The sequence below is a fragment of the Tenrec ecaudatus genome, chromosome 11, assembly GCF_050624435.1.
Source record: "Tenrec ecaudatus isolate mTenEca1 chromosome 11, mTenEca1.hap1, whole genome shotgun sequence".
Taxonomy (NCBI): Eukaryota; Metazoa; Chordata; class Mammalia; order Afrosoricida; family Tenrecidae; genus Tenrec; species Tenrec ecaudatus.
In genome coordinates this window covers 5,810,573-5,822,659 of record NC_134540.1, presented here as the reverse complement: position 1 = coordinate 5,822,659, position 12,087 = coordinate 5,810,573, and the positions used below count along the sequence as shown (strand labels likewise).

The window sequence follows — 12,087 nt, the reverse complement described above, 5'->3', positions numbered from 1 at the left end:
TAAGATAAATAGCTCACTGGAGGCCAGATACACTCTTTCCCTGCGAGACATTCCTGCTGACAAGCCACATGAAGCTATGCTGATGGAGCCAGAGCCCGGGAGCTGGAGGAGACACGTGGAGACCCACACCAGCACTGATAGGCTTTCACCACCACTGGATCCACAAGACTTTCCACCTGGCCTGTGATCTTTCTGCGTTCAGTGTCATTGCATGTGTTGCATGAGTCTGAAGAGGAATTTATGGACTCGTATCAGACATACGGGGTAATGTCAGACTGATGGACTTGATGTGGACTGGGCTGGGATGTTTCCTTCATATATGATTACTCTTTATATAAAGCTCATTCTTATGCACATGAGTGTCTATGAATTTGTGTCTCTAGTTGACTCAGACCAACACAGCTGCCAACCAAGAAGCCAGTGGTTCAAATCTGCTGTCTGTTTCTTGGGAGAAAGACCTGGTGACCTGGTCCCTTGAAGACGTCGCCGATGAAACCCTGTGGGGCAGTTCTACACTGTCATGTGCTAGGATCAACGTGAGAGCACCCAGCCACAACCCCTGTGCTCACGGACTGCAGAGCAGACGGTCTATAAGATATGAAGGGGATTTCCTAGCATGTTGGTGAAGGAGCCCTGATGGTGTAAGGGGTTACACGTTAGACTGCTGATGGCAGGGTTAGCTGTTTGAATCCACTAGCTGCTCCAGGGGAGGAAGATGAGGCTGTTTGCTCCCATAGATATTTACAGCTTCAGAAAGCCACAGGGGCAGTTCCCCTCTGGCCTATATGGTGGGTAGGAGTCCGAATGGGCTACCAAGGACCATTTGGATATTTCTAACATTGTTCTGGGGTCAGACTGGTCAAAGATGTAACGAACTCACCCCAAATGCGATGGCCTCTCTTTGGTGAGGAGTGGGATGTTAGCTTATATTGATGATTTCCTGGGCCTGCATGGCCTGCTGGAGGAGCCTTCATGGCCAAACAGTTAAGCGTGGGGCTGCTAACTGCAAGGTCGGCAGTTTGAAACCACCAGTGGCCGTCTCATAAGAGAAAGACGAGGCTGTCCAGTCCCAGAGTGCCCCTCTGGGACGCCCACAGGGGCAGCTCCACCCTGTGCTGTAGAAGCCTTCTGAGTCTGCATCCCCTGGGTGGCAGGGCGTCTGGTTAGGTTTGAGGGAGGGCCCAAGGGCTGGGTGTCCCTGCCACAGGACTCGATGATGGTGGGGAGGTTGGTGTTTTGGTTTAGTGAAAAGCACAAAAGCACTAAAACAACCTTCAAAAGACCCCTAATAGCTGGGGCCCCGGGCGGGTCGGAGTCGACGTGGGCACCATGGGGCTTCGGTGGCTCACTTTGCAGGAGCAGGCTGTCCCGTCTCTCTTCCTGGGCCCCTCGGGTGGACCCCTACTGCTGATCTCTCTGTCCCTGGCCCCCTGCACCACCTGAAGTGAGTGTGTGGTGAGGCCAGGTGTGCTAGGTCAAGAACGGTGCTCTCAGCTTTGCCCTTCCAGGACACCAGGGGAAGGAGGAGAGTTGGGACATGGAGTGTGTGGCGCACAGCTCCATGAACCACCAGTGGCCTCCTCTGTCATGGGACTGGGAGAGCGAGATGGTGGCCGGTTAACCATCAGGGCATCCCTTGACCAATGATCCTTCACTGTGAACCCGGCTCTGCTCTGCCTGACTCTGTCCTGTGGAGTCCTGGTAATCTCCCTCCTCTGCGACTGCCCTGCAGGCTACGTGAAAACTCTGCTGCTGACCTCAATTCCCTGCACTTCCCCTCCGATGCCCTTACAACCTGCTTTGTAACTGTTGGAAAACAACAACATCAACAATAAAACCTGCCCAGGTCGTCCCTAAAAGGAAAAAAACCCAAAAACCCATGTATATAGTTACAGAAGCATCCTGATCAAAAGGGGGAATGTGCAGGACAGAATGTTGACATCTCAAAAGCTCCGGGTTTTCTGGAGTCAAGGAGAGTGGATGAACCCTGAACTGAGTGGTCACCTTTAAAACTGAAATCACACCATAGGGTGGCCGCGCATCTCGAAGACTATCTCCCATGCTGCTGACGGGCGTGTGTGGAGGGACGCTCGGATTGGCCGTGCCTTTCTCCACAGCAGCGACCGCGTGGCGTTCAAAAGAAGGGGAGGAGGATAGTGAAGGGAGGGAGGGCAGGAGGGACAGAGGAGGAGAGAAAGAGAGAAGGGGAGGTGTGATAGGTAGGTTTACTGTGCCAACCTGGCCGATAAGAACATGCGGGATTAATCAGGTTGCATTTTAATTGGAGGGCAAGGAAATAAATGGCTTGGCGAGTCCCACCTCTCTCTTGCTCTCTGATGATCAGACCAGCACATGGCTGCCTTAGCTGGTTCTCTGCCTCAGCTTGTAAGCTACGCTACCTGTGGGACTGCCAACCTGTGGATTGTGTTGCTAGAGCTTAAGGTTCCTTCGAGACCTGCTTTGCCACTGCTGGTGTGTACATTGCTTGAGCTGGGGACTGCGGATCCTGTCATCTGGCTGACTGTTGGTGACCCGCCTTGCTGTTTGCTGCTTGTGGCTAGACTGCCTGCATTGCCCTACAGAAGACTCAGCTGCCTGTTTCCTTGACCTTGGACCCAGCAGCCCTCGTAAGCTGAAGGACTTCCAGTATATTAACTGTTCCACAGAAGTGAGTTGAGCTGAGCCCTCTGTACTGCTGTGTGGACTAATGGGCTGTTATATAACTTTGTGTTATATATATCTATCATCATATATATAAACCATAAGTGTCCTGGTTTTGTTTCTCTAGAGAATCTTGTCTAACACAGGAGGGGAGAGAGGGAGACAAGCAGGGAGAGAGGAGAGGCAGGCAGGTGAATGAGAAAGAGGGAGGGAGGAAGCAGGAGAGAAACATGTCATGAAGAAAACTTTTGAAGGGAGCACAGGAGCCATGGAGGATGTGAAGGGAGAGCATTCCCAGCCCTGGGGGAGAGAAAGGGAGGGGGAGAGAAGGCAAGCAGGCAGGTGGGTGGAGACTGGACGCCAACCTACCATAAGTGCTTTTTGCTATAGCGGTGGCTGGTGCCAGCAGTGCCCCCCTCACCCCCCCCCCCCGTCTCCCCAGGAAGTGACAGTGACTGTGAGGACAGGGATGCAGGACATGGCCACTGACCTGCTCCTCGTGCTGACAGCGGATCCTCAGCAGCTGGCCCTGGTGCTCTTCCTGCATCCGCAGCACCTCGGCCTCAAACTGCAGCTGCAGCCGCTCCTCCAGCGCCCGGAGCACCTCCTGCTGCTGCCAGCGCAGCCCCCGAACCTCAGCCTCAAAGCGCTTCTCCAGCTCCTCCCGCTCCTGCTGCAGCTTCTCGTATTTGGCTGTGGTGAAGGCTGATGGGGAGAGGGTGGCCGTGGCCAGCCTTAGAAGGGGACCCCACCAGGAGACACCCGCAGGGTCTGTGTTGCTCGTGCTAACTGCTCGGTGGGGGCTTCCAGAGCACACTGGCCTCCGTGCACCAGTTCAGACGCACGGTGCGCCCCACCAGCACTCACAACACCCCATCGTACATCCTGCCCCTGCCCTGCGGTTCCCGTTTCCAACCCTCCTCCTCTGAACTCTGTCTTAGGGTCACAGGCTGCCCTCTGGCTCCCCAGTGGCTTGTGATTCTAAGGTGCATTATTGTGCCCTTCATAAAACAAGAGGGAGCCCTGGTGGCGTGGTGGTGATGCATCGGGCTGCCATCTGCAGGGTCTGCAGTTCAAAACCACCAGCTGTTCCTTGGGAGAAAGATGGGGCTTTCTACTCCCATAAACAGTCACGGTCTCGGGAACTCAGAGGGGCAGTTCTGCCCTGTCCTACAGGGTCGCTGTGAGTCGGCCTCCACTCGATGGCCTGCGAGTCCGTTCCTTGATCTTATAAAACAAAGTGAAACTCAATGCCATCGAGTCAATTCTGACTCATAGAGGAGCTCTGGTGGTGTGGTGGTCACACGCTGGGCTACTCATTACAAGGTCCAGAGCTCTGGAACCACCAGTAGCTTCTCAGGAGAAAGACGGGGCTTTCCACTCCAGAGACAAGTTACTGTCTGGGGAGCCCACAGGGGCAGTTCTCCCCTGTCCTACAGGGTTGCTCTGAGCCCTTAGAAGCTGATCGGAGAGAATCGATGCCTCTGGACTGTGGAGTGGGCGGGGAAGACTGAACAGACTGCAGACTGGCGGTAGAACAGAGGGCCCTGGTGGGGTCGTGGGTTCAGCACTGGGCTGCTAACAACGGGCTGGCTGGTCAAGTTCATCAGCCATTCCCTGGAAGAAAGACAAGGCGTTCTGCTCCTGTAAAGATTGGTGTCGATGATTGATAGCTTGGAAATTGGAAGGGGCGGCTCTACTTGGCCCTTTACGGGTCACGATGAGTTGGAATCAGCTCACCACGGTGGGTTTGTTTTGTTTGGTTTTGCCAGAAGAACAAACAAAATCTGTTTGGCAAGTACAGCCAGAGGGGCTTGTGCATGCAGGACACGGGTACTTCAGCAGGGGCCTGGGAAGGGACATTATGGTTGGTCAGTGAAAGAGCAGAAGACCCTCAGTGAGTTGGATGGACCCAGTGGCTGCGACCATGGGCTCACACGTAACAATCGTCAGGATGGCCCGGGCCCGGGCGGTGCTTCCTTCCATTGTACGTCAGGCCGTTGTGATGGGATCTGACAAGCACACATTGTCTTCCACAGCGATAAATGCAGTAATCTTTAAAATCCTCTACTTTTTAGACACAGGAGGTTAGTGGTGAACACGGGATGTGGAAGAGGGACACAGCCATCGCAGTCAACTGGATTCCAACTCACCGTGGCCCTACTGGACAGAGTTCAGCTGCTCCATGGTCGGAAGAGTGCACTCCCAGAAGCCTTTGTGGGAGCAGACCAGGTCTTTTCTCCTGCAGGGGGTCCTGGTGGCGTAGTGGTTACATGCTGGGCTGCTAACTGCAAGGTCAGCAGTTCAAAACCACCTGCCGTTCCACTGGAGAAAGACGAGGTTTTCTAACTTCTGTAAAGAGTTACAGTCTTGGAAACCCACAGGGGCATTTCTCCCCTGTCCTGTAGGGTCCTCTGAGTCAGGATCGGTCTTTTCTCCTGCAGAGCGACTGCTAAGTTCAAACCTCCACCTGTCTACAGCCGAGTGCTTAACCACTGTGCTACCAAGGCACTATCTCTCTCCGGGTCTCCCTTCTCCGATGCTGTGTCCCTGTCTCTGTCTTCTTGGAGTCTTTAAGATTTAAGACATCTTCTCTTAAAACAACAAACAACAAACCCTAACCTAAGACTCAAGCTGCCTTTAGAACCTCCACAGACATCTGCCAACGTCTGAGGGCCAACAGGAAGAAGTAGTAGATACTCTTGCAGTTTTAACACCCCTGCACCCAAACAAACAAACAAACAAACAAACAAACATTGTCAGCCTCATCTTTCTTCCGAGGGGCAGCTGGTGGGTTTGAATGGGCAACCTTCTGGTTAGCAGGCGAATGCTTAACCCATGGGGCCACCATGGCTTCTTCTTGAGACGATAGCTCAGTGACATTGCTGTGAGACCCTCTGTCAGATGAGCTCAATGTCAACCACAGTTCATACAGCAAGGAAATAATGGGACATGCAGCCAGGAAGAGAAATTGGCTTCCAACAACTGTCCCTAGGTGGTCCAATAGGACAGATGAGACCCGCCTCTCTGGATTTCAAGGCTGTACATCTTTATGGGAGCAGACAGCCTCATTTTCTCACTTGGAGTGGCTGGTGGTTCGAATTGCTGACCTTGGGGTTGGCAGTGCAATGTGGACCCCATGTGATGAGTTTAGCTTTGGAGTCTGAATGGGTGGAGATGGAGTCCTGGTGGCCCTGTTGGTTAAGCACTGGTGACTGTGGTAGTGATATCATTTAGTGTCAATTTGAGGATTAAGATTGAAGGGGTGGAGTCTAGTCTCTCCATCAGGTCATAGCCAATGAGGGTTCTGTGTGGGCATGGCCTTCTCCTGAGGATTCTGGGAACTCCTGTATTTCCTCCTTGGAGATGGGAGACACTCTGCTCACTCCCTGGGAGACATTGCAGCTGACACATGGAGCTACACTAGTGCTCTGAGCTGAAGGAGCCACGTGGAGACCCCTGCCAGCGCTGAGATGCTAACACTGTCACTGGATCCACAAGACTTCCCACCTACTGGCCTATGATGTTTCTGCATTTGATGTCTTTGCATGTGAGTCTGAAGAGGACTTTATAGATTGTTATCGGGCTGGGATGTTTTCTCAGTATTTAATTGCTCTTGTATATAAAGCTTTCTTATACACATATGATGTCTATAGATTTGTTTCTCTAGTTTACCTGGACTAACACAGGGGCTAATTGCACAGGCAGTGGTTCAAAGTCACCAAATGGGCTGTGTGAGACAGGCGAGGCAGTCTCAGAAGCCCTAAGGAGCAGTTCTACTCTGTCCTAGGGGGTTGCCACGAGGCAGAATGGCCTCAACGGCAGTGGGTTTGGTTTTGCGCTTTCTAGAAAATCCTGTCTCCTTTTGAAATCTCATGCCCATCGAAACCCAGTGGGGTCCGGTTCTCCTCTGACAGGCATGGGGTCTCCAGGAATCGCAAGCCACTCAGTCAATGCCAACTGTTTCTGTTCAACAACAAGTTGAACTCTTCGTGTTTTCTACGGCGATCTTGCACGGAAGTCATTCAACAGCTACGCTCCCTGTACATGGTGGTTAGCTCTTTTCCTTGGAATAAGCCCCCCGGGAGCGGAATCCCGGGGCATTACAGAGCCTCTGTATGTCTGGAGGGTGGCTTTCTCAGAGGCAGGGATCCTGGGAGGGGCTGGCGGCTCACGAGGGTGGCTGCACCCCCTCCCCTGGGAGCCTGTGTGAGGCCGACGGAGAGATCATTTGTATTGTTGCTAGGTGCTGTGGGTTGGTTCTGACTCACAGTGACCCCGTGCAGAACAGAAGGGAACACGGCCCGGTCCTATTCTGTCCTCACGATGGTTCTCACGTGGAAGCCTGTGGTGGTGGCCACGATGTCCGCCCATCACGTGAAAGGTCTCCCTCTTTTCTTGCCGCCCCTCCACTTCACCAAGCACGATGTCCTTCTCCAGGGATGGGGCTCTCCTGAGAACGTGTCCAGAGTGCGTGAGATGAAGTCTGGCCATCCTTGTTTCTAAGGAGCATCCTGAGTGTCCCAGAGGGTCGAAATTGACCTCATGGCATTGGGATGTTTTTGAGGTTAATTTTTTTTTAATCTTGAGGTCTAAGGCTTGAGACACCTCGGCGGACGCTAGTGGCTGGATTTCCCTCTGTGGGCATCAAGGCACCTTCCCGTCTCAGGCAGACAAGCCTGTCTTCTCCTGGAGAGGCTGGTCTGCAAAGGCCTTGCGGAAGGACAGGGGGACTTGGTCAGCGTGCTTGGCGGCCTGCCGGAGAGCGCTTGACATTGGCGTGGATGGTCTCCCTGGTGGAAGGTGAGCATTCTCCCGCTGACACCCTGGCCCTCTGCTTCCCAGATGCCCTGGCCAGGACGGCAGCGGCCTGCTGTAGATCGTGAGCACTTGTGGGGGACAGGTGTCAGATAAGGACCAGCAGGCTGAGCAGTGGTTCCAGTTGTCACAAGCTGGGCCACATCCCCAGCCAGTGCTCCTGTGTCCACAGTCACTGACCTGAGGGCGCCCACATCCCCAGCCAGTACTCCTGTGTCCACAGTCACTGACCTGAGGGCGCCCACATCCCCAGCCAGTGCTCCTGTGTCCACAGTCACTGACCTGAGAGCACCCACATCCCCAGCCAGTGCTCCTGTGTCCACAGTCACTGACCTGAGGGCGCCCACATCCCCAGCCAGTGCTCCTGTGTCCACAGTCACTGACCTGAGAGCGCCCACATCCCCAGCCAGTGCTCTTGTGCCCACAGTCACTGACCAGAGGGCGCACCCCCCCCCCCCCCCATGGTTGGGAGCCAGCAGGGGCCGGCGGGTGAGAGTATCTCACTCTCGGGGAAGCTTCTGGCTTTTGTCACTGGCTGGCTAGACTATCACAGGTCTGTTCTTGAAATAGAATTACCCCGGAGAGGGAAAGGGCTACATACCCCCACCGCCTGTCTCTTGCTGTTCTTGGCCGAGCAGCTCACAAAACAGAAAGACAAAAATCTGCCTGCCTCCTCCAATGCCTTGTCTCTCACTCCAAGCCCCGACCGAACGAAAAGAACAACCTAAACTCACTGCCATTGAGTCGATTCTGACTCAGCGACCCTGTTAAACAGGGCAGAACTGCCCTGTGGGTTTCTGAGGCTGTCAATCTTTATAGGAGCAGAAAGCCTCCTCTTTCTGCCGTGGAGAGGCTGCTGGGTTGGAACTGCTGACCTCGTGGTTAGCAGCCCAATGTGTAACCCAGGGTCCCTCCAATTTCCATCAGGCCAGGGGAAACGCTATCTTCTGGAACTTCTGTTCCTGTGATGTCACGCTGCCCTTAGCAGAACCTCCTGGCTGGGAAGGACACAGAGGAAAGGCCTGGCGCTCTGTTTCTGAAAGCGGCCCATGAAACCGCGCTGGGTTACAACTTTCTAACACACAGCAGACTGCAGGATGGGGCTTCCTGGGCTGTGCGGTTGGTTGTCCAGACCCTGGGATTCCCCCTGGGAGACTCCCCCCTGGCCCGCCACCCAGCGGGTCAACATGGCAGAGGTGGGGGGAGTGAAGGTGATGCCCCTGTGCCCAAGTCTCCACTCCCTGTGATAAATCTTTATAGGAGTAGAAAGCCTCGTCTCTCTCCCATGGAGAGGCTGGTGGCTTCGAACTGCTGACCTTGCAGTTAGCACCCATCCCACCAGCTCCAGCCACACGACTTCTTTGGTCCTTTTGTGACTGCATCCAGGCTGAGTTCTGGTGGCCCAGGGCTTGAGCGCTCAGCTGCTGACTGCAAAGTCGGTGGTTTGAACCCCGCCAGCCGCTGCAAAGGAGAAAGAGGTAGCCGTCTGCTCCCGGGAATGTGAGACTCAAGCTGATTCCAATTCATAGAGACCCTGTGCTGCTCCGAAGGGTTTCCAAGACGGTCATCTCGCCGTTGTTGGTTCAACCCCCTCCCTGCCCTCAACCCTGGCCGCTCCAAGAGAGAAAGTTGAGGCTGGCTGCTCCTGGCAAGACTGACAGCCTCAATCTTGCGAGCAGCGGTTCTCAATCTTCCTAATGCTGCAACACTTTCATCCAGTTCCTCGTGTGGTGGTGACCCCCAACCATAACATTATTTCCATTGCTACTTCATCACAGTCACTTTGCTACTGTTATGAATTGTCATGTAAATATCTGATATGCAGGAAGTATTTTCATTGTTACAAATTGAACATAATTAAACATAATTGCAGCACAGTGATTCATCACAAAACAATATGTAATTATATATTGTGAAATATCTATATGTTTTCTGATGGTCTTAGGCGACCCCAGTGAAAGGGTTGTTTGACCCCCCAAAGGGGTTGCGACCCACAGGTTGAGAGCCACTGCTATAGAGGGTTACTCTGAGTCGGAACCAACTTGATGGTGGCGGGGACCCTCTGTGGAAGCAGATCAACGCATCTTTCTGCCGAGGGGTGGCTCGTGGGTCGGCATGACTGACCTTTCCATTACCCACCACGTCACTGGGGCCCCTTCCTGCAAGGATGACAGCCAAGGAAGCCCTCGGGGTCAGCCCTACTCTGTCCTCAGAGTCGCTGAGCCGGGATGGACTCCAATCGATAGTCTCTGTGTGGCTGAAAAACCTCCATGCTGTTCACAACAAGCGACCGGATGGTTGCATCTGGGTGGACTCCAATGGGTACGTGACAGTCAAAGTGACACCAAGGGCGGCCCCTTCTCTTAGCCCCTCCCTGCCTGTGGTTCGCCTGGTGCTGGCTGAGATGATCGGGGTGAGTGACAACCGCTCTTTGTGACACTAGCCAGGACCAGAGGCATCCGAGGCTAACAGGGTTGATGGAAGTGAAGCGCTGCCTGGTCCTCCTCCACCCTGGGGTGGCTGTGGAGACACCGCCGAGATTCACGGGGTTCTCGTTGGGGGATACAGATGGAACTGTGGCTTTCTTTCCAGGCCTTCTCAGTCGGAAAGCTCCGCCAAGGCTCATTCAGCATCGTGCTGTTGTGCTGAGTCGGGGCCCCGGGTGCGTTCCGACGCACAGCAAACCCCTGTATCCCCCCGATCCCGCATCACCCTCACAGCCGGGGCCACGTGTGAGCCTGCTGTTCCAGCCGCTCTCTAATCCCTTCTTCCTCTGCTTTGCTGACCGTCCGCTTGACCAAGCACGATGTCCTTCTCCAGGGACTAGGCTCTCCCGACCACACGTCCAAAGTGCGTGCGATGACGCCTCACCATCCTCACTCCGACGAGACACTCTGGCTGTCCTTCTTCCCATTTGCTTTTTCACCGTTCATCACCGACACCGTCGTTTAAAGGCCTGGATTCGTTCCCAGGCCTTATTCGGCATCTAACTCTCACATGCCTAGGAGGCCATGTCTTGGGTGGGGCTCGCCTTCATCCTCAAAGTCTGACCCCTTTTCTCAGGAACACATTTCCAAAGTCCGATGCAGCTAATCTGCCCAGTGAAACGCATCGTGTGGTTTCTGGACAGGAGCGTCCATGGGTGTTGATTGCGGTGAGAGTAAAATGAGAACCTTGACCGCCTTGGTCTTTCCTCCATTTAGCATGGTGTTGTCTGTCGGTGCAGCTGTGAGTGTCCGGTCTTCTCGAGGCTGGGTTGTAATCCAAACGAGGCTGTGTGGTCCTTGCTCTTCATCCGTAAGTACTCCGAGTCCTCTGCACTTTCGGCAGGCAAGCTTGTGTCATCTGCAGCCTGCAGGCTGTGAAGGAGCCTTCCTCCCATCTTGATGAAGTCCAGCTCCTCATGAGTTTTGCCCAGCATATCGCTTCAGTCAGTGTTCTGAAACGAGACCACCCGGACCCACGCCTTCCCTGATTTTACGCCATGTAGTATGCTCGTGTTCTGTTTGAGCCACTGCCTCTTGGCCCCTGTGCGGGTTCTGCAGGAGCACCGTGCGGTGTCCTGGAATCCCCTTCTTCTCCATGTTATCCATGGTTCGGCATGATCAGCATAGTCGAATGCCTTCACGTCATCAGTAAAGCCCAAGTAAGCGTCCTTCTGGTTTCCTCTGCTTTCGGTCGGGATCCATCTATCTGCAGCAATGACAGCCTGTCTTCCACGTTCTCTCTGAACTCAGCTTGAAGCTCTGGCGGCTCCTTATCGATGCGGCACTGCCACCAGTTTTGAATGGTCTTTGGCAAAGGCTACGTGGCTGTGATGATGGTAACGTTCGGTGATTTCTCACCTCCCTTCGGAATGGGCACACATACGGTCTCTTCCTGCTGGCCTCCCAAATCCTTGGCACAGTCGACGCCCTGCTGCAGCGCTTTGCTGAAACAGTCCCATTGGAACTGCGTCCCCTCCCGGAGCCCTGGGTTCCGCCAGTGCTATCCGTGCAACTTGGGAGTTCTTTTCTCAGGACCATCCATCGGCTCTCGATCATGTTACCTCTTAAAATGGGTGGATGCCGGCCGATTCTTTTTGGCACAATGGCTCCTGCGCATTCCTTCCATCTCCCATTGATGCTCCCTGCACCACTCCATATTTAGTCCATAGAATCCGCCAGCCTTGTGTATTGAAGCTTAAATATTTTTTCTGTAGTTCTTTCAGCGTAAGAGATGTTGAGCGTGTCCTCTCCTTTTGTTTCTCTCGCTCCGTCCGGGTCTTTGCGCATTTCATCTTCTTGGGCTGCCTTTGGACGTGTTCTGTTCAGCTCCTTCACCTCATCGTTCATGTTCAGCCACTCTGCATCAAGAGCAAACTGCCGAGTCTCTCTTGACAACCACTGAGATCTTTTCTCTGTTTCATGACTTTTGCTTTCTGCACGTTGAGTGCTCTTGATGCCGCCCGCAGCTCATCTGGTCCACGCTCGTCAGTATTCGGTGCATCAAGCCTGTGCTTGAGATGCTCTTGAACCGCAGGTGGGCTCTACTCAAAGGGATCTTCCGGCTCTTGTGGACGGATGTTCATGTTCTTAAGCTTCAACCTGAACTTGCAGGTGAGCAATG

At 54.0% G+C, this 12,087-nt stretch overlaps 1 protein-coding gene across 1 annotated transcript in view; it reads right to left on the bottom strand.

Annotated features, from left to right (window-relative positions):
- Nucleotides 1-12,087, bottom strand: part of MTUS2 (microtubule associated scaffold protein 2) — a 283,680-nt gene that overhangs the window by 20,337 nt on the left and 251,256 nt on the right. The window contains exon 9 of the mRNA XM_075562809.1: nucleotides 3,152-3,366. Within this exon, the coding sequence (XP_075418924.1) occupies nucleotides 3,152-3,366 (215 nt within the window). The remainder of the gene's footprint in view (nucleotides 1-3,151; nucleotides 3,367-12,087) is intronic.